The sequence below is a fragment of the Sarcophilus harrisii genome, chromosome 1, assembly GCF_902635505.1.
Source record: "Sarcophilus harrisii chromosome 1, mSarHar1.11, whole genome shotgun sequence".
Lineage (NCBI taxonomy): Eukaryota > Metazoa > Chordata > Mammalia > Dasyuromorphia > Dasyuridae > Sarcophilus > Sarcophilus harrisii.
The window spans coordinates 270135396-270158947 of record NC_045426.1 but is presented as its reverse complement, the minus strand read 5'-3'; the positions used below and the strand labels follow the sequence as shown (position 1 = coordinate 270158947).

At 31.9% G+C, this 23552-nt stretch overlaps 1 protein-coding gene across 11 annotated transcripts in view; it reads left to right on the top strand.

Moving 5' to 3' along the window:
• Positions 1 to 22605, top strand: part of FAM220A (family with sequence similarity 220 member A) — a 43912-nt gene extending 21307 nt beyond the window's left edge. For 2 of the 11 annotated variants that reach the window (XM_031941844.1, XM_031941857.1), the window contains exons 2-6: positions 2658 to 3575; positions 6543 to 6643; positions 19809 to 19968; positions 21055 to 21235; positions 22428 to 22605. In XM_031941844.1, the coding sequence (XP_031797704.1) occupies positions 2733 to 3575; positions 6543 to 6643; positions 19809 to 19968; positions 21055 to 21235; positions 22428 to 22585 (1443 nt within the window). In that variant the 5' untranslated portion in view covers positions 2658 to 2732 and the 3' untranslated portion in view covers positions 22586 to 22605. Of the gene's footprint in view, positions 1 to 1901; positions 2150 to 2657; positions 3576 to 6542; positions 6644 to 19808; positions 19969 to 21054; positions 21236 to 22427 lie in introns of those variants that run through there. The other 9 variants (XM_031941850.1, XM_031941866.1, XR_004230086.1 and 6 more) reach the window with 9 other exon arrangements.
• Positions 22606 to 23552: the final 947 nt, after the last annotated feature.

Genomic DNA, 23552 nt, shown 5'->3' with positions numbered 1-23552 from the left:
CCCTGAGGCAATTGGGGTTAAGTGACTTGTCTAGGATCACACAGCTAGGAAGTGTTAAGTGTCTGAAGTCATATTTGAACTTGGGTCCTCCTGACTTCAGGGCAGGTGTTCTACCCACTGCACCACTTAGTTGCCCCTGATTTCTGATTAAAAATGCCATTTTATCTAATATTTGCTTACTTTTAATGAAAGATATTGAGTAATTTCAAAGGACAATTAAAGTATATTCTTTTGCTCTCATTTGTATTAAATGTTTGACTAGGTATCTGAGTAGATGTCACTATAGAAATTAGTTGTTATGATTTGGAACAAATTTAAAGTATTGGCAGTCAGTTTTTTTTTTTTTTTTTAATAGCCTTTTATTTACAGGATATATGCATGGGTAACTTTACAGAATTAACAATTGCCAAACCTCTTGTTCCAATTTTTCACCTCTTACCCCCCCACCCCCTCCCCTAGATGGCAGGATGACCAGTAGATGTTAAATATATTAAAATATAAATTAGATACATAATAAGTATACATGACCAAAACGTTATTTTGCTGTACAAAAAGAATCAGACTCTGAAATATTGCACAATTAGCTTGTGAAGGAAATAAAAAATGCAGGTGTGCATAAATATAGGGATTGGGAATTCAATGTAATGGTTTTTAGTCATCTCCCAGAGTTCTTTTTCTGGACATAGCTGGTTCAGTTCATTACTGCTCCTTTGGAAATGATTTGGTTGATCTCGTTGCTGAGGATGGCCTGGTCCATCAGAACTGGTCATCATATAGTATTGTTGTTGAAGTATATAATGATCTCCTGGTCTTGCTCATTTCACTCAGCATCAGTTCGTGTAAGTCTCTCCAGGCCTTTTTGAAATCATCCTGTTGGTCATTTCTTACAGAACAGTAATATTCCATAATATTCATATACCATAATTTATTCAGCCATTCTCCAACTGATGGACATCCATTCAGTTTCCAGTTTTTAGCCACTACAAAGAGTGCTGCCACAAACATTCGTGCACATACAGGTCCCTTTCCCTTCTTTATAATCTCTTTGGGATATAATCCCAGTAGTAACACTGCTGGATCAAAGGGTATGCACAGTTTGATAACTTTTTGAGCATAGTTCCAAACTACTCTCCAAAATGGTTGGATTCGTTCACAACTCCACCAACAATGCATCAATGTCCCAGTTTTCCGCATCCCTCCAACAATCGTATTATTTTTCCTGTCATTTTAGCCAATCTGACAGGTGTGTAGTGGTATCTTAGAGTTGTCTTAATTTGCATTTCTCTGATTAATAATGACTTGGAGCATCTTTTCATATGACTAGAAATGGTTTCAATTTCTTCATCTGAGAATTGTCTGTTCATATCCTTTGACCATTTTTCAATTGGAGAATGGCTTGATTTTTTTTATAAATTAGAGTTAATTCTCTATATATTTCGGAAATGAGGCCTTTATCAGAACCTTTGACTGTAAAAATATTTTCCCAGTTTATTGCTTCCCTTCTAATCTTGTCTGCATTAGTTTTGTTTGTACAAAAACTTTTCAGTTTGGTATAATCGAAATTTTCTATTTTGTGATCAGTAATGATCTCTAGTTCTGCTTTGGTCATAAAGACCTTCCCCTTCCATAGGTCTGAGAGGTAAACTATCCTGTGTTCCTCTAATTTATTAATAATTTCATTCTTTATGCCTAGGTCATGAACCCATTTTGACCTTATCAAGATAAGGCGTTAAGTATGGATCAATGCCTAGTTTCATTGGCAATCAGTTTTATAGAAACATGGCATACTGACTTTTTTTTTAACTGCAAAATTTCAAAGCAATGAGAAAGTAATTTAATTTTCATATTGTGTGGGCTAATCAACTTTTGTCTCCATGAGGTTCCTAGGTGACCTCATGCATCAGAATTTTCAGGTTCAAACAGAAAGGTGGATGTTCCATTGCAACTGTACCTACAGACAGATAGCAGGAAGTCTGGGGGCTTAAAAAAATTAATATCTTCTACTTTCAGACTTAATTTTCAGGTTTAATTTATCTCTCCAAGATTCTGATAGTCATAATGGCTTCTACCTTTCTTTTCTCTCCTTTCCCCAAATGAAGCACTTCCTGGCTGCTTATACAAATAAGCTATGAATTATATCATGTACTGTGTAAGTTAATGCAAAGATATTTAGCAAAATTAATCCAGAACCTTCATAAAAGCATATTTCAAAGATGCAGTTGAAGGCCGTGTTCTGAAGCCTTCCTTTTCAGTTAACTTCCTATAAACATGATAGTAAAAGTTATTTAGAGTAATTATTTTGCTGATACTGACTTCTTGACTTTAGATAGCCCTTTCTAATATCTATTGGATAGTTTTTTAAAAATTAAAAATTTTTTTTGATAAATCAAACGTAAATAGTGAATAGGAATAGGAAAAATTGTGTGGCAATGTATTTAGCTTGAGGGTTTGCTTTTAAGAGTTAAATAATGAACTTTTTAAAATAACAATTTCTTTTAAGTTTATGAAGTTTATATGTCTTTGAATTTAGACCACTATGGTGCTTTTCGTATATAGGAGTCATCTATTAGTATCTTTCACATTTTTTTTTAACAGAATATATTGTAAATTTGAAAACTATAATTCAAAAAAGATACTAATTTGATAATTTTTTTCAGGTTCATATTGAGATCCACTGAATATATTCGGCTGACTGTAACAAAGTACTATTTCTGGGTTTATTGCTTCATAAGATGGAAACTTTGAGAGACAGAAGAACTACTCTGGCCAGTTGCCTCATTAACATGAAAGGGGAGGAAGACATTGGTTCCAACAAATTATTTTGTAAAGTTAACCTAAGGCAGCAGAAGGAGATCCCTCATCTATCAGACACATGCGCCTGGTCAAATAAACCTGGAGTTGATTTCAACAGAAGTTTACACAAAGAGCTATTCTCTTCTGAAATGAAGAATTATTTGGGTAAGACTGATCCATTGCCACACATTGGTAACAAAATGCCTCCTTATTTGAGAAAATCAACAAGAAGAAATTCAACTAAAGCAGCTGCTCAGAAAGAGTCAGTTAATGTGGTTTTTCCTGCAAAAGAACATCATTTTGCTAAGATTTTCTGTGGTATTAATGAAGCAATATTGAGTGACTGGCTGGAAAGAGCTATATGTTTTATTAATGACCTCAGAGAATGGTGTCATGTAGGGGATAATTTTGTACGGTTTGCAAATTTTTGGCTGTCAGAATTACCATACAAACAAAAAATAAACTTGCTGAAATTAGAAATGGGGATCTTTGAGGATGAACTGCAAAGTGCATTTTTTGAAGAGGTGGGTGCTGAGTTAGAAGTCTCTCACCTGCATTCCGTTCTTTCTGCAACACTGTGTGAATACCCTGAAGTGCTTCTGAATGATGAAACAAAATACGTTTTCCTTGACTATCTAAACCTCATGTCTTCAGAGCAAACGATAGAATATAAGAAAATGCTTTCAAGTTTAAAATGTACAACAAACAATCTTCAGATAGCACTGTGGTTGCTAGCTCTACGAGCATTTGCATTAGCAAACCTTTGGCATGCAGTAGTTAAGGTAAAAGCGAAACAATAGTGAGGGTTAATATAACATTGGTTCTTTAAAATGAATGTTTCTAATTGAATTTAGATGCAAATAGTACAGTTATTAAGTTTTTGCTTAGGTTTGTGTGCTTAGGAAAATTTAAAAGTAGAGGAACTGGAATTGTTTTGTTGAAACTGGTTGTTAAAACAAGGAATCATTTTGTATTAGGAAATTTTAAAAAAATACTTAAAATTGTGGCTAATGATATATTCAGAGTTGGGTAAGCCTTTTAGAATATGTCTTTGCCAGCATTGATTTCCAATTAGAACTATTGGACATAAGGTACTCTCCAATTTCTATTTTAAAGGGCTACTGTCAAAATTCACTCTTCAACATCTTTGTGCTTGTGGTCTATGTAAAATTAAACTCAACTATTACTAGCTCTGCTGGATTAATATTAAGTTGCTTTTTTTTTTTTAAAGAAATGTTTTAATCTACAGTAAAATTTTATTTCCTTTCTCACTACTATAAATCTGTTTTCTTAACCAACTTTAAAATATTTTAAAGGAGGCCCTAAGTTAAAAACTTCAGTGTTGGATTTCTTTTTAGAATGATCACTTCTCTAATCCTCAGAAACCTTATAGTATTATGTGAATTGAAAAGCTAACTTGAAAATGGATTTGAGTGGTTGTAACTCAGCTACTGATTGGTCTATCAAGTGTTTCCATTATATAAAGGGCCCAGTTTTCTGGAAATGAAATGTGTTGTATATGGAAAAATTTAAATTTTCAGAAGGTTCTTTTTGTTAACAGACTTTTCTCAGCCATTAAGCTAAGGTCAATGAGACTCTACCCAGTGTCATTGATGTATTGTGAAGGGGAAAGCACAGTAGTCTTGTATGGTTTAAAATGGAAGATGTTTTCTTGCCAAATATTTTTTTTTATATCCTGTTCTTTTCCTTCTACTCTTTCCTTTTTTGATTCATGGCTTTTCATGCCTGTTCTTAAATATTTTATTGGCCTTGTAAATTGTAGAAATATATTACACTCATTTGCCAAAAAGCAAAAGAATTTCCTAGGTAGTATTCAATGCTGAAATGAAATTTGAATTGTGACTATAGGAGAATAAGTATATCCTTTTAAATAAAAGCTCAGAATGGGGAAGAGCAAAAATCTTCACTTTTTAATGCTTTAGCTACTAATTTTTCTTTTGATGGTATATTAGGTTACTAGGTCCACACATATCTCTGTCAGCAGATCATTATATCATGTGAAAACTAATGAATTAAATACTGTCTGATAGCACTGAGGAAGTTATATTGCACTCAAACACCAACAAAGGCAGTTTGAGAAAGAAGTTGGTTCCCAAAACAAGGACTGACAGTTCATAAAGGTACAGGTGATAAGTTTGTGAAATTATATGATTCCTTTTTATTTTTTCAAAGTAAAATTATTTGATATAAGCATTTGATTTTGAGACCATAAATGTAGAAGTCCTAAGGTAGATTCTCCTAACCAAATTGCCTCCATATTTATTCTATATAAAATCCACTTCAAGTTTTAAAGTTTTGACGGTATAGATGTTAAAGAAACTACTTTTGAAGGAATTGTAATTATTAAAATTTGTGCATTTTAACATTGACTTCACTAATTGTTTCAAAAGTGGGAGACTTTTTGAAGGTTAAATAGTAATTTTTAAATTAAGACATTATGTAAAAATAAGATTTTTATTAGGGATTTCTTATTTATGTTTGGAAATCATAATCACTTTTGTGTCACATCAAAGCAGATTGAGGGATAATTATTAAGTTACAAACCTGTAGACAATAAAAAGCAATTGAGAAACTGTTAACTTTTAAAATTTAGGTCATTATTGCTTTTATGTCTGATTAGTTTATAAATAAGGAATCAAAATTTGTTTTAGGCCTTAACCTAAATTTCTTACTGCTCTAAATTCAGAAAGAACTTTTACAGTACAGTATTTTCACGTGCATAATGTGAAATATTTTCTAGAAATTTTTCTGCATATTTCCTCAGATTTACAAACCAAAAAAGCCACACACAAAAAGCTTCCCCAAAACCACCACCACAACAAAAATCATCTTTTTCTGACCTCTTGAGCAGAAGAAAATAAAGGCCTTTGCTAAAAAGTGCCTGAACTTATAGTCTAAAACAGCAGTAATTCTGTAGTCTGTAGTTTGTAGAAAATAAGGGACTCAGAATGAAAGTTGTAGTGCCTAAGCATCCCCCTCACACCACAGTTTGGCAGTGACAGAGAATGCAAAATAATTCTGAATTCTGAAACTTAAAGTTTAAAAAATTATTTCTCCTAGTGGAATATTCATTTATTTCAAATTTTTATTAATTTCTTTTCAACATTTCATGTTTATCAAGGACTAAGAAAATCTAATTAGGTTAAAATACATGTTTCCTTACATTGCACTTTATCCTACATATCTTATTCATTGAGAACAATATGTTTGCACTACTATAATTTCACTGGAAAAGAGTTATTTTCAGTGGGCATGTCTCCCAAGGAAAAAATGCTTGGGAAAATAATCTTAACGGAAGAAACTTTCACTCATTTTTATAAGATAATTTTAACAATACAAGTAAATATCTATACCGACTCTGAGGCTTCTTGTATTTGGGGAAAATACTTTTTAAACAAAAAAATCTTTTGACTTAGTTAGTATACCAACTTTGTAGTCTTGATAAAAGTAAAACATGGTAGAATTAGTCTTGACAGTACATTTGTTATCTACTAAGACTGAAAAATTCCTGATCTTTGGAATTTCTTTTACTAGATAGAGCACAAGCTGTAGTTTTATAGCATTTTCAGACAGACTGTACTTCTGTATAGAATATATGGTAAATTTTATTTTTAAATTGTTTGGTTACCTAATGACATAGGGATATTTTTCTAGAGCAGCTGTAGATCATCACAGTATTAACAAAATAAAACACTCTGGTTAATTGTTTAATGCTTTTTGAAATTTAGTTTTATAAAGCAGTGGTCAGGAGCCAGCCTCCTCCTGGACTACCTAGCAAGAGTTCTGTTTCTGCTACTAGAAAACAAAAAAGTGATCTGTTTAAAGAAAGGTAAGAAAACTGTCCTTATTCTGACTTTTTAGAGTATGCCCTTTATCATGTGTGAGTTTTCAAAAATGATGCATCATTCCTTTTAAAAATACATTTAAGAATATAATTATACAATACCCATGTATTTTCAGGATCTCAAATTTTGTAGTATCCCTTCTTTCATTTAAAATCTCAGGTTACTTTGACAGTTTTATTCCTTGTAACCTTCAGGGGAGTTTAATAATTTGCTATACTTTTAGTTGTCTTTTTAGAATTCTTGCTTTTGCTAATTTTGGCAAAGATTAAGAACTAAAAACAATGACAGTCATCTTCTGGGAATGGTTCAACAAAAGGATAACTTTTAAAATATATATAAATTTTATATTCTGAATGATGGTCGTTAGGTACCTATCACATGCCTACTGGTTTTAGATCATTATTTATGTAAAAATTAAACAGGTAGCAGAAATTACAGCTGGAATGAAATGTGGTCAACTTTTATGGAACTCTTCCAGGAATATGTCAGTTAAACTGTCATATTTCTGGAGTTCAGACCCAGAAGAGAATCTTTATTCTTTTTAACTTTTCTAAAATTATGATCTGATGACTGAATACTTTAGAATCTGATAATGTTTCACTGTATGATATCACATTTGGAGGTACTTTTGAAATCAACTCTTTTTCCTAGTGTCATTATAATGAAGGATTTTTTTTTAAATAAGAAAAAGTTCAATCTCATTTTATGGCTCAGTTAAAGAATTCTTGAAAGATAGTTTCATCAGAAACAGAGCTCATTTGTCACAGTTTGCTTCCCGTTATAACTATTGCACCCAAACTTTTTTTTTTTTTTTTTTAATAAATTGCCTCAGAAGGGGTAGGTAGAGTGAGTTTTGTTTTTTCATGGGTTGGCTGAAAAAGTATTTTCTTCCAGCAATCTTGATCCTGATGAAATGAAGTGTGTATATTTTGGATGTAAATCCTTTAGGAGTCAAGGGAGAGGAAAGCATAGGCATAAGAATGTCTATTGTAATATCAGGTGAACATTTTTCATATGAAAGGACTCTTCTTCAAATGTATAAGGAATGCGTATTTTTAAAAACCCTCTTAAAAGTAGGTCTTTTCTTCATTGGCTTTTTCAAATGTTTTGGTATCTTTTTAGTACCACAGTTAGCATGAAAATGAGATGACTTCTTTTGTTAAATAGTCTAATAATGTCAAGTTTTTTTTAGTGATGTGGGGAAAGAAAGGTTGAATTAAGCATATAATCTTATTTTCTTCCAATGCCATTTTACCCATATCTCTGTTAGGGTCAAAACCAAACTTATGTTGTATTTAATCCCATCCTATTATAAAATTTTGTCGTTAGTTGTTACCATTGTATATTCTGAAATGTTTTTTCTTATTATTCCCACCAAATTAAAGTTGATTATTTAACTCTAACAACTGGAACAAGCCATAGTTGGTGAATTTGTATAAACTTTGTGTGTTCATTTAGAGCACTCATAAGTAGCCACATTGATTAAGATTGATTTTTGTCTACAGAAAAAGATGTTTACAACTTTGTATTGATTTTTAGCATTTTGTTATCTAACATTTTTAATGAAATGCCAGCTTATTTCTGTAGTAACTTTAAAATTTATTGTTCATATGTAAAAGTAGTTTTTCGGCAATAGTGCATTTCCACAATACTGAATGCTATAAAGGACTTAAAATAATGCTCATCTGTGCCACGAGAGGGAGCCAGGCATTCAGTTTTGAGATTATTTGCCTAAGTGATGGCCTTGTTTTTTTCTGGTATTATTAAATCCAAATTCATAACACTTCTGCATTTACCTTATATGGATTGTTACTTTGTTGAGTGTAATGTAAAAAACCCTTACAATAGAACAGTAACATTGTAAATGTTAAATAAAAACCAATAGATAGTTCTGTTGAGGTGTTTTTTAAAAAAGGAAAATAAAGTGTGTTGGAAAAATATTATGTATGTTTTTTTATGGAGAAGCATTAAAATATAAATCAATTTAAATGTAAAATGTTGACATATTCTGTATTAGTATATGGATATTTTCTGAAATTTATTTTTTGCTATCTTTTCCTCTTACTCTCATATGCCTTTATAGTTAGTTTGCCTCTCTTAAACTGGTTTTTCTACACACATTTTTCCCTACTGAAAATAGTGCCACCCCACACCTCTTATATTGGTCACTGGATTTCTAGGAATACTTTTTCTCCCTAAACCTATAGCCTTCTATGAGGGCTTCTTGGAAACACAGGAAGGTAAGTTGGCATACACCATATACTCTATAACTTTTACAAAATCTTCATCTTTAAGTGTGGCACAATGTTTAAAATCTGGTTTTATGTTAAATATTGCTTTCACTAACATTTTTATCAACTTCACTTAATGGTTTTTCATGGGTCTTTATTCTGAAATAGTTTTAGAAAAGTGTTTAGACTGAAAATGATTTACTTCTTAGTAACTTATGAGTAGTGCTTAGAACTTAGAAATAATACATGTTGAATCAACTATAATTTCTTCCTCTAATTTCCATTCTCTGATACTGTGGAAATTGAAATGGGACCATTTAATCATTTGATTAAATAAAAATGATTGTTCAAGATTTTAATCTACAACACAGCTTACTTGGAAAATTCTTCCTATACTTGTTTTACTTACAAAAAAGTAAAATTTAAGGTATAAATCTTTAAAAAAAATTTTCTCAGTTATATTGAAAGGTTCTTTTTATATTTCTCATTTTATAGTAATGGAGAAGAGATTTTAAAATTCTTTTGAAAGCATGTATTATATAATCTACATTTACTGTTTTTTAAAAAGGTAAAAACAAAATTTGTTGGTGTGTTTTTTTTTTTTAAACTCAATTTAATAATATGGATCATCATTTTTTTTTTTAAAGCAAATTTCTTTCTTTTGCTGCATTCCTCCCTTAGTAGATAAATATAAATATTTCTGTTCTGCGTGAGGAATAGTAAATATGAATAAAGAAATTAAATGTTTTTTCTTAAATACAGATAAAAGGTATCACTTCTACTTTATGCTTGACTCAAATCTGCCTTGGGTGGATTGTCTTTTCAGTAGTTTTTAGGACTTATTTTTCCTCTCTTATCCAAGGATAGAAATTTTAGATAGGATTAGGATTTGTGCTTTACAAAATAAGAAAACATAGCTATGCTAAAAAGATACTAATATCATTTCAAGATACTAAGATTATATGTGAAAAAATTTTATTTTTAAGAAAATTTGTGGTTTTTGATGATATAACCTAAAACTGAATTTTTCTTTATATAAAATTCACTGGCCTTTTCTTTTACATTTTACTTTTCATGATAAAACAAAACTTTTGTGTTCTCTTTTTCTTTTTTTGACCAAAGCTGTGCTTTCAAAGGCATAGAGAACTCTTTATGAGGAAAATACCTTTATCAATATCAGCACCTAGTGTTTAACTTTTAAGTCTGAGCATTTCTTGGGATACTATAAGTTTTATATATATATATATATATATATATATATATATATATATATATGTGACTTACCTAAAGTTACATAGCCAGAATGTGTTAGAAATTCCATGTTTCCTGGATTCTGAGACCAGTTCTGTTTCTACTACTCTATGCATTTTTTCTACTATTCTTTTTAAGATGGAAAATAATACTCTATGTACATGACTATTTCATAAGTTTTTAATCTTTGCTTTATATAAAAGTTTGTTTTTGTCTCTTTTTCATACTTTTTCTTAAAGTTCATTTAATATTCTTTTAATTAATGAGTTCTCATCACTAACTTTGACTATTTACTATACTTATTTCATTTCCCTTTCTCTCCAAAATTCCTTTTACAATTCTTTCAATATTCTGAAAATTTATATTAACCCTCTTCCCCAATTTTATCTTCTTAAATTGCAGTCATTTTACATTTCAGAAGCTGTCAGTTTCTTTTCTTTAAGAAAATAAATATTCAAGTACGAAGTTGTATGTTAGGGTAAATGATGACACATCTGTGCATCAGAATATGGCAGTTAATCACATCTAAGATGATTCATAAGAATATTATGTACCCTACAGTACAGAGAAGCTTGCAAGATCAGGAAGTTATGTGGATAATTAAAATATCAAAAATTTCCTACTAATTTAAAGAATAACTTAAAAGTATATATCTTTCTAGAACATTCTTGTTGATGTTAAGACTTTTTCCTATGATTTGTTTTCCCTTTTCCTGCCTTATCCCAGTGAAATGCCTTCTCACAAAATTAGGATTTGGTATTTGTATTCTACCAAAAAATTCATACAACTTGCACTCATAAGCAGGATGTAAGTGTTTCTCAACCAAGTCTGAAATCTCTAAGAGATAGTTTGAGAGAAGACTCATTCTCAGGAAACTTGTGGCTGATTTATCACATTTTTTTAAAACTTCAGAATCACACAGAGGTGTGATTGTGATAAGTATAGTCAAGCAAACGAATCTATGCACCAGGCTTCTGAGTCATGAATGGTCTTTGAATTGGTCAGTTATTGAACCTTTCATAGTTATTTTCCTTTACAACATTGTATAAAATTGTACAAATTCTTCTCATTTGTCTGTCTTGTCTCCACCTAGATTTTATGTATAGAAATAATTCTTATTTCACTCTACATCATGACATACAAGTCTTTACAGGTTTCTCCGAAACTATCCTTTTCATTGTTTCTTACAGCACAGTAGATATTATTCTATTACATTCATATACAATAATTTGTTTAGACATTTTCAATTAATTAGTATTCCTTATTTTCCAGTTCTTTGCTTTAACAAAAAAAAAAATGCTGCTATAAATGTTTTTATAGATATAGAATCTTCTTTCTTTATCATCTTTGAAATATGTACCTAACTTTGACTTTATCAGCAGAGATGCAGCCCTGTTTGTATTAAACATCATATTCAGTTCAATCTTGGTAGGCTCTAAGATATTTTGTATTAAACATACAAAAATGATATCATTGGTTCTTTCCCTCTTATTATTTAGATAATGAAATATATTGGAAGGGGGGTGCAAGGTAGACTACAATTACATGCCATTATACATCCTGTAAATGGCAATTGTGGTAGAAAGTCACAATTCACAATGGAATGGAGGAACTTAAGATGAGCCTTGAAATGTGTCCCAAAAGTCTTAGTGTAGTTTTAAGCTTAAAATAGTTTAAAGTAACATTTGCAATACAAACACTTTTCAAGTTTTAAATGCTGTTTTTAATTTTTTTCACCACTTATCCAAATCTTATCAGCTCATATCCTATTCTCCATGAATTTCATCAGGTCTTTTGAAAATGATGTTGACTTTGAACTCTTGAACTCTTATGGCCTTTATTGTTTCTTCTTGCCCCTTGCACTTCTTTATTTTGTTTTCTCACGGACCTGTCTTAACTAAAAAAGAATCATAATGAAGGTAGCAACTTGATTATATTTCTCTTTATTCCTGAAGCAGTGCTTTGTATATAATGACTACTCATCTATCTGAGATACTTAAACTAACGGTGATTGTTTTGTTTCTTGTCTTCATGGAATATTTCCTGTTGCAGTCTGCCCTACACCTAACTTAGAGAAAAACATTACCAAAAATATGAAATTAGTTTTGAGTTAGATTTTTGCATTGCTTTTATGATATACCTGCCATTAAAAGATAAGTTGGAGCTTAGTGACTTTAAATGCTAAATTAGAGGTTTTAATTTGGTTGGAATCAAATGACATTTTACTATTAAATTAGATATCAAATAGTTGCTGGATAGAAAAACTATGTGGAATGAAAGATAGTAGAAATTGTGTAAAGGATTTGAAAAATCCTTGAAAAAGAATTTGAACTTGTTAATAAGTCTCTGAAGTAGTTATGTCTTTGGTTTTTTAAATTATATTTTACCAAGATTTAGTATCTGGAATTCTTTCTTTTCTTTCTTTTCTTTCTTTTCTTTCTTTCTTTCTTTTCTTTCTTTCTTTCTTTCTTTCTTTCTTTCTTTCTTTCTTTCTTTCTTTCTTTTCTTTCTTTCTTTCCTGAAGCAATTGAGGTTAAATGACTTGCCCAGGGTCACACAGCTAGATTAAGTGTCTGAGGTCAAATTTGAACTCAGATTCATCCTGACTTCAGAGCTGGTGCTCTATCCACTGCGCCACCTAGCTGCTCCTCAACTATATTTCTAAAAGCAAAAGAAAAAAAGATTTTTTTTAAAAAGCCCCTTAAAACACATTTCCTTAATGGATTGAAAATAACTGTTTACTAAAAGACAGGTGGTTAAGTACAGCTGATCTTGGCTCATCAATAGTATCACACTTTTATAGTATATTAAACTGTCTTAGTTGAGCAAAACTTACATTTCAAAAACTTTTATTTGTTTTTTGGGCAAATGCCATACATTCTTTCATTTAGTTTTTCTCCCATCAGTTTTCCCCTATCAAAAATATAAGCTTATATAAATGCTTACTTCCTGAATTAGAACTTTTTAAAATAGGTACATCTGGGTGATGGTGAGCACTGGCTAATAATGCTAATGAAGATGACCTCTAGCTAAACTCATATGTTTAGACTTAGTTCAGATTTTAGTCATACCATTATAAATGGACAGAAAAATGGCAACCTCTTTATGATAATAAAAGTCTTTTATACTATTTTTTTTTTAAATTCTCATTAGTTCATAGAAGTACCTAGTTTAATAGGAGAGTTCTGAATGCAACCATTGAAAAAATGATAAGTTAATGTTTGTAATCTTTTTTTCCATTTTGATTTTTCTTGATATATTGTCTTATCATCAAGTAGAAACCTGGCTTTCAGTTCAACTAAGTTTAAAAAAGTTATATTAAATACCTACTATATGCAAAATAAAGGCAAAAGGAAAAAAGACCCCATTCTCAAACAGTTTTTACTCTGCTGGTGGATGTAACTTATAAATTAATAGATTTAAAACAAAATAATTTGAGAAGAGAAAGAACACTAATAACAGGAAGATCAGAAAAGGCTTCCTATAGGAGGTGGTACCTGAGCTGAATCTTAAAAGAAGTTAAATATGCTAAATTAAACCAGGCATGGAAGACAGTCTCTATACAGATTTGGAGGGAAAAGATAAAATGCTGTGTTTAGGGAACAGCAAGTAAACTAGTTTTACTTAAAGATTTTTGTGAAAAAAGTAATATGAACTATTCTGGAAATGCAAAACAGAGCCAATTATTCAGGACTTGAATATTAAGTTGTCAGCTTAAAAGTTAGCTCATCACAAATATGCTTTAAATTTATATTAGTAAATCATTGTGGCATTTCCATAAAATTTTGAAAAATCAAAAAGTATTTAAGCAATTGTTATGTACCAGTCATTCTGTTACACTAAAGATACAAAACGAAGCTATAGAACCATAGATTTAGATTTAGAGCTGGAAAGGAGGAAATGGATTACGTGAGTTGCCCGGCATTATACAGTAGATATTACAATGAAATTTGGAGAAGATTCAAATCTAGTGTACTCTTGTAATTTACGTTTTAGCGTGGAAATAGTAGTATGTGCATAGTAAGTAAGTACCCTGTAAATTGAGGAGGGAGAGAATACAATTGGGGACATCAGGAAAAAGGAAGTCATGGAAGAAATTTCTACTTAAATTGAGCTTTGACAAAAGCTAAGGATTTGAGAAATAGGAATAAGGAACAACTATATTCTAGCCAAAGGGAATAACTTGAAGTGAAAAAATGTAGAGTTCTGAGCCTAGTATAGTATATGCAGTATATATACTATATATACTAGTATATGCAGGGATATATTATTAAATAGGCTACAACCAAATTATGAAGGGCCTTAACTGTCAAACTGAGGTAGGTGGTGTCCTAGAGACTCATCAGGAGATCATTGAGGATTTTTGTACAAATGAGTTGCATGGCCAGGCTTGTACATCAAGTATCTTGGTAACTTTGTAGAGAAAAATGGATTGAAGGGGAAAAGACTGGAAGGAGGGGAATATTTGAGGACAATATTATAATCATATGAGGGGTGATAAAGGCATGAACTTAAGCAGTAGTCATACTCCATAATATGGAGATTAAATTAATAGGACTAAACAACTGATTGAACAAGGAATCAAGAATCTAGGGTGAATGAGGGGATGGTACTAACTTTATTAGAAGGAAGTTTGGGGTAAGAGAAAAGATTCTTTTCATTTTTTAGAAATGTTAACTTTAAAATGCTGACAACATCAAGGCAGAGAAATAATAGGCAATTGGCAACAAATGAGAGTAGTTTGGGAGACAGCGCTGATAATATACTGAATTTGGGAGTCACTTGTATAGAGATAATTGAATTTAGGGAAGTTTATAGATTACCAAGGAGGATGAAGTCTTCTAGGATAGAGTTTCTTTTTCTTTTTATTATAATTTTTTATTGACAGAACATATGCATGGGTAATTTTTTTCAAATTTTTTACAAATCCTTTGTACTCACTTCTGTTCCAACTTTTCCCTTCCCTCCCTCCACCCCCTCCCCTACGTGGCAGGTAGTCTTATACATGTTAAATATGTTAAAGTATATCCTAAATATAATATATGTGTGCAGAACCGTACAGTTCTCTTGTTGCACAAGAAGAATTGGATTCAGAAGGTAAAAATAAGCTGGGAAGAAAAACAAAAATGAAAACAGTTCACACTCATTTCCCAGTGTTCCTTCTCTGAGTGTAGCTGATTCTGTCCAACATTGATCAATTGGAACGGCATCAGATCTTCTCTTTGTTGAAGATATCTATATCCATTTCCATTAGAATACATCCTCATGCAGTATTGTTGTTGAAGTGTATAATGATCTCCTGGTTCTGCTTATTTCACTTAACATCAGTTCATGTAAGTCTCTCCAAGCCTCTCTATTCATCCTGCTGGTCATTTCTTACAGAACAATAATATTCCATAACATTCATATACCACAATTTACCCAACCATTCTCCAATTGATGGGCATCCATTCAATTTCCAGTTTTTTGCCATTTTTATAAATAGGGCTGCTACAAACATTTTGGCACATACAGGTCCCTTTCCCTTCTTTAGTATCTCTTTGGGATATAAGCCCAGCAGTAATACTGCTTGATAATGCAGTTTGATAACTTTTGGGGCATAATTCCAGATTGCTCTCCAGAATGATTGGATTGGTTCACAACTGCACCAACGATGCATCAGTGTCCCAGTTTTCCCGCATCCCCTTTAACATTTATCGTTATTTTTTCCTGTCATCTTAGCCAATCTGACAGGTGTGTAGTGGTATCTCAGAGTTGTCTTCATTTGCATTTCTCTGATCAATAGTGATTTGGAACACCTTTTCATATGAGTACAAATAGTTTCAATTTCATCATAGAATAGAGTGTCGAGACATATTGTGGGGAGAATGACAGCAAAAATATTGAATGATAATCTAGTAAAGATGATTTAAGAAAGAGTGAACACAGGAAGAAAATGAAAGAGCTTCCTCAAAGAAACCTTGGAGAGTATCCAGGAGAAAGATAGAGTGTGTTAGAATTTGCAAAGAGCTTTAAGGAGGATGAAGACTTAAAAAAAAATAGTTAAGTTTTTGGTAAACTTGGAAAAAGCAGTAAAATCTCCATAAAATTGTGAGATCAAAAAATAGATTTAAGGACTTGAGAAATGAGTGGATGGCAAGTATGGATATCTTTTTTTGGGGAATTTAGTAACAGAGAGGAGAAAAATAATGACAGTTTGAGAAGTTGATAAACATGGGGGGACATTTAAGCATCTTTATAAGTGGGAAGAGAGAGAGAGAGGAGTCAAGAGCTGGGAAGAGATTGAAGCTTGTGAATTCTGGGAATAGACAATAGAGCATACTATCAAAGTTAAAAATCATTAGATGAGGAGGGCTTGCCTTTTCCTTAGATAGTACAGTTGATCAGTCCTTTCAGTTGTGTTCTACTCCTTGTGACCTCATCTGGGGTTTTCTTGGCAAACATCCTGGAGTGGTTTGTCATTTCCTTCTCCAGCTCATTTTGCAGATGAGGGAGTGAGGCAGTTAAGTGACTTACTCAGGGTCACAATTGGTAAGTGAGGCTAGATTTGAAGTTATGAAGATAAGTCTTCTGTTTTCAAGTCTGACACTCTCCACTTATAACTAGCACAACTCATGTGAAGGCTCCCAGAGCCCTTTCAGGGCTTCTCCACATTTGGTGTCTATCTGTCACTCAAATCTCTGTGGCTCCAAGAAGCTGTGGCATGTGCAGTAGCCACACTCCAGTAAAAGTGCCTTGGCATTGATAGATGGGTTAAACCAGGTTGAGGATAATAAACAGGCCTCAAACCTGGCAGTGACCTAGGGGGATAGCTATCCCAAGCATGTGAAGACTTTTCTGGATGAAAACATTTGTTCCATTGGCCATGAAGACAACTAAAACAGGTACTGCGGGACACTTAAAGGTCAAACATTGTGGATGCCCAGATCATCCACTGGCATCCCAGCCATAGCCAGTCATCTTGACTTTTGTCCTGCCACTGGACTTCAATAACTCTGGAAGAGAGAACAAGACTGGTAACTGCAAGTTTGTGCAACTTTGTCTCAGTTAAATCCTATTCATAAGTAATTGAAGACCTGTGCTGTCATTGGTCCTCTTCAAAAACAAAGGACAAAGATCTTAAAGTAACATGCATCTATAATAGACATAATTAGTAGGGTTTTATTGTTACAGATTTTTCCATTTAGTAATTTAAGAAGTAGAAGCTGAGATGATAAGTGGTAGGGTGTCATAAAGGAGGATTGGGGAGGAAGAAATGGTAAATGAACTTTTGGAGCTTTTATTTCCTTTTGTTTTTCAATAGAAATTGATAGCTTTTAATTTTATATTAACCTACAATTTTCCCTGTATTTTCCTTCAAAATTTTATTATTTTTCAGTCAAATCAGTAAATATTTAGTCATCTGTGTACCTAGACTATGTTAAGCACTATGAATGTGGGAAGAAGTATAAAATTATGCTTCTTACTGCCATGTATTTGTCTCCGAGAAGTTTGTAAAGGCCATTTTTAATCTCCCCTCTGACATCTGGAAGTAGAGGCATAACCAAGGCTTTGACCCAGAATGCCAACTGTGTGAATTTAGTGGTTGATGACAATGCTTAAGTAACTCCAGCAACATAGACCCAACAGAACTTAGCACCCACTTAGCAAGAATCATAACATAACAGTGTATTCTTATGTCCCTTTTGTATGTGAATAGTTTGGTTGCTGAAAGAAGAAAAAACCCAACATTTGTGTAAGGAATAATACTAAAAATCAGTCTTTTCAGATAAAATGTTGATAAAATTGAGGTCTGGATAGAGAACCATTCTCAAATGAAATGTACTGACAGCACCTATTTGAAGACTGAAGGAATGACATCTTATCATTTATTGTGGTCTAAAAGTTCATCTGAATATGATAGTTTTAAAAGTTTTGAAGGTTATAAATGACAAAATCATAAGTCAGATAACTGGGAACTATGGGAAAGTTGGGTTTGCTGGACAAGAGGCATGTTGACTTTTAAAAGTCAAGAGGAGTCATTGAACTGGGAGGCTTTGATTTGAAGCATTTTTTTTTTAAACAAGAAGTTTATTTAAACAATAAGCTGTTTGACTGGAAGGGAAAACTATCTGGAATCAATTTATTTCTTTTTTTGTTGTTTTGTTTTTACTGAGGCAGAGTTAAGTGACTTGCCCAGGGTCACACAGCTAGGAAGTATTGAGTGAGGCCGATCAAATTTTTTTTTATAGTAATTTTATCTTTGCTAAGAAACAGAGATTGCCCTATGCATAAAAGCTACATACGAATAACTTATAAAATTGTCCTTTTTTTTTCCCAAAAGAAAACAACAAAAAGAAAAATAATCTAACTTTATATGCAGTACTGTGCTACAATACTACATACCTTCTACAAAAGAGAAGAGGTGTCACCTCTTTCTCCTTTGAGGGTCAAGCTTATTCTTCATAATTTTACAACATGAAATTTAGATTATTTTATGATGGTTCTTTTCATTTACATTGCTGTAGTCATGGTATCTACTGTTTTCCTGCCTCTACTTATTTCATGTTGCATTTAGTTCATGTAGGACATTACATGCTTAAGTATTCATCATGCTTGTTTTTTTATGGCAAATAATACAGTTGACTCTTCTACCCTGGAAGGGAGCACTGCCTATCCCAGATCTGGAAAATCTGAGTAGTTTTTTTACCTTTCCGATCAGAGAAGAAGTTTGAATTTTTTTCTTTTTCTTTTATGAGGCATTTACAGCACCTTATTTTAAAATTTAGGTTACATATTTGGCCAAAGGTTCTCTGTCATCTGCTGACCTTCTTATCCTCTGTAGCTTCCACAAAACTCCTCCCAAAATTGCATTTAATTTCTTATGCTGACCTGTGATGCAATATATTGAAACTGAGATAGGGAAGGTCTAGATGTTGTATAAGGGCTGTTACATATCACAATTTATTTAGCTATTTCCCAATTTACAAGCATCTACTTTGTTTCCAGTTCTTTGCTGTCACAAAAAAACAAAAACAAAACAAAACAAAACAAAAAAAAACCCTGCTTTAATATTTTGGTTTATATGGAATTTTTTTTTTGTCAGAGGCCTCTTTGGAGTATAGAACATGAATATTCTAAGATATTGTTTAATTTTAATAGAGGAAGGATTGAAAGCATAACATATCTTAAAACAGATTCCTAATACATAATGTCTTCAACATTAAAAATAAAATTGGTGGGTTGTGTATAACAATCTAAATAACTTTATACCCCAAGTTAGTTTCCCTTAAATAATTTTTACATAGTTCATTACAATGAACTGTTCAACGTGACTATTTCAAATATTACATCATAAATCTAGTCCACAAAAGGGATGTTTTTTTTTTTAAACAACAGTTGTATCTGTCTTACTAGAGAATATTAATCTCCTATATACTAGAAATTTTTAGTTACATAAAAGATAACTGAAATTGAATTATATAGTTTATATAGGTTTTCCACAAAAATCTCAGGCCTGGGGTTCTCCTTTTCCCATATTTCCCCCCAGTTCTTTCAGTTATTTATTTGGTATTAATGACATTTTCAGAAGGCTAGGACATGATAATTTTTGTTTGCTTATCATAGTACCTTCTTGCCTATGTATCCATCTGATCTGCCTTTGTATTTGTGTCTCTTATCCTTTTAGAGCTTTTCAGTGCATTCAGTTGGGATACATCGATGTCTTACATTATCTAATAAAAAGCCAGCAGACTGACCTTTATGTTGTAGATGAGAACAACCGAAATATGATATTTTTATCCGTCATTTATAACCAACCAAAGATTCTGGAGTACTTTTTGGACATGGTCAGTTGAGAGAGATGTTTAAAGTAGTTAATTAAGATCTTAGAATATCATAAAATTACCTTAAGTGCAAACTGAAGATAATAATTCAGACTTCTGATAGTGGGACAATAGACTTTACTAATAATCTACAAGGAATTTTAAAGGTCATACACAATTTTGATAAGTGATTATGAAAATTTCCATTGTATTTTAAATAAGAAAATGTGCTAAAGTGGCTGCAAGGTAGGACTTTTTTATATACCACCTTTAACATTTAATAAGGTCCTTGACCTTGAACAGTTTCAATTGCTCTGAACCTGTTTCCTCTATTAAAGGAAGCTCATCCTTGCCTTATAGCACCTTCCTCCTGGGATAAGCTTTAAGGAACAAATGAGATAATGATTGTAAAGTACTTTGTTAAATGTAAAGTGTTATATAAGCCCAGCCATTATTATTATTATTATTATCGTTTATTATTTATTGAGAAACTAAAGGCATAGTGGTTTGAATGCTATACTTTTAAGGAGTTGTTCAGTCCTTTCAATCATATCCTACTTTTAAGAAAGATCTGGTTTCAAATCCTGCTTGAGCTACTGCCTCACTAGCGAAGGGATCTAATGGCCAATCACTCAATCAAGCAATATGAGCCGTCAGGCTTTTCTTCCATGGATTGTGATCTGCCTCTCTGAAAGGAGTTAAGGGAGAAGGAATCTTAGATGATACATCTAAAGCCATAAGCAATCTTGGTGAGCATCTAATATAACTCAGATTTTAGATATGTTTAAATATCTAAAGAATAGACCCAAAGAAGATAAATAATTTGCCCAAAATGATATAAGAAACAGTCAGGACCTGAACCCAGCTCCACTGACTAGAAATCCAGCATTCTTATCTACTGCACAGTGTTGCCTTACATTGACATGTTATTTCCATAACTGTTGAATACTTCTTATCTTGAAATATCTTGTTGTTTAATTAGAAAGCAAGATATAACTGTACTCTTAACTTTTGCTATGAAAAAATTGAGCAATAGATATCAATGTCCTTTTTTAAAGATTATTGCCATTTTTTTCACAGTTCATAATTTTCCCCACATTTCTTTTCCAGGAATCTCCTATTCCCAATGTAAACCAAGCAGCAGAAAATGGAAATACTCCACTTCATGCTGCAGTCAACACTAGAAAAACAGACATTATGTCTCTTCTTTTGCGTTTTGCTGAAATTGATGTCAATGCTCCCAATCACCAATGTAATGGAGCAACAGCTTTACATCTTGCTATCATTTATGGTAAAGCTGTTCACATTTTATTTATTCTAGTCTCAACTAATTTAGAGACTTGTCATACATAAGTAGTTTCATATTTTTGACATACTATTGCATTGGAAGAATTACTATCCTAAAACTAAAGTTTTTGGTCTTTCTGATTGTTAGACAGAATGAATATCAGTTCATTGATGTGAGATATTGTAGGTCAATGTTAAGTGAAATAAAAACAATAAATCCTTTATTTGAAATAGTATGCCAACATTAGAGCAGTTACTATATAAAAACAACTTAGGGTTTATAAAATTTTATTCTCATTTAGGCCCTTTAGTTTTTGGGAACCAACATTGAAATAGGATTTCATTAAGTTACAATAACAATACACATTTATTAACCATTTACTTAAGTCAGGCACTATACTAAGAAGAGGAAACAAAGAAATGTAAAAACAGCTTTTACCCTCAAGGAGCCTCGTGTTTTATTGGGGCAAATGACTTGCAATTAACTGTTGAACAACTCTTTTTGTACATAGAACAGATAGATAAGATAAATTATAGGGTATCTCAAAGGGAAAACACTAACTTTGAGGAGATGGGAAAAGGCTCTCACAGAAAGTGGAATTTTCACGAAGAAAGCTTGAAGGGATCAAGTTGAGGAGGGAGTTTTTACACAGAGCTTGTAGATGGAGTGCTATACTCAAGGAACACTCAGGAGACCTAATGTCATTGAATAGAGAGAATAGGAGAGTAAAGTATAAGAAGACTAGAAAGGTAGAAAGGGGCAGGGGCCAAATTATGAAGGGCTTTAAAAGTCAAATGCGATTTTACGTTTGATCCAGGAGATAATAGCTAAAAGTTAATTCTGTTGCAAATTTTATAAAGTAAATATTTGAAAACATCAGGGTTAAAGATTAACAATATATTTTAGCTTATACTGCCCTTTTACCATAATACATGTTGCTGTAAAAAAAAAAAAAAAAGTAGTATATGACAAGACATCTTTTCAACTCTTTCAAAACATAGGCAAAACCTAAAACTTAAGAAAAATGATCTAAGATACTTCAGAGTCAGTAATCACATTAATGAAGGTTCTTCCACTGCTTTGTACATACATGTCTTAAACAAATTTAAAATGTGGCATTTAATTAATAGACATTTTTGTCTATGTAAATGAAATATGATTTTATCTAGAATTTCTTTATCATCTCTTTATTTAGGACATCTGGATATTTGTTATTTGTTGCTGAAAGCTGCAGCTGATCCAGAAATTCCAATGGGAGAATTGACACCTTTGCAACTTGCGCAGCAAATGGGTAATACAGCTATAGAAAGCCTAATAAGATTTCATGTTAACAAATTGAAAAAAGGAAAATAAAACATTTTCAAAACAGGAAATTTAAAATCCCACCCCTCTTTCCCCCTTTATGCATTTTATATTTCAATCAGTTGTTGTTGTTGTTATTGTGTGTGTGTGTGTGTTTTAATATGGCAACTTGCCCATACCTTTTTTAAAAAACTGCCCAAATCCCTTGTACAGAACAGAAAATCTTATATCAAAAGCCATTTCCTTCTGTTATTTTATCTTCTTCCTGGTTTTGTCTAATCACATCCAGATTACAACTTTGTTTTTGGGGGAAGGTTTTTTTTTTTTGGTAAAGAAATATCAAAAAATAAAAAAAAAAAACAAAAACAAAATCCCCAAACAATAAATTTTACTTTTTAATAAGTCTTGAATTTTGCTGCTTTGATCTTTTTGCAAAGACAAGTTTTGATTTTTTACATCTCTTCTTGATTTCTGAAGATGAACTTAAATCTTATTCTACTTGGTCTGAAATGTAGCTGCATTTCTTTCTATTTCACAAATGGGAAAGGAGGGAGATAAAATTAAGCTAAGAAGATGCATCAAGTTAACTTTTGAGACCAAAACATACACATGAGCTTTCTGGCTTTGCTAAATTTGATCTCATTTTGTAGAGCATTTGCTCATCTTGAAAACAATAGCTCTTCAGGAGGATGGTAAGTTATTGAATCTGTATAGTGTATTATAAATAATTTTATAAAACTAAAATTATACATCCACTAATTTTTATTTTGCTCATTAAAAATTCAGTTTTTTCTTTGTACTTCTTAGTAAAGATTATAGGAAGACATAGCAATCTTGTTTCATTAAGACTTATTTATTTATAGAAATAATGTCCTAGAATCTGTACTGAGATTATGTGAAGTGCAATCACCACTTATCCAATTTGTGGTTATCCATTACAAATAAAAAAAGCAAAGATTGGATTTCTAGTTTCCCACCAAGTTTCTGAGCTTGCCTCACTTACTTATTGTTTAGTTTG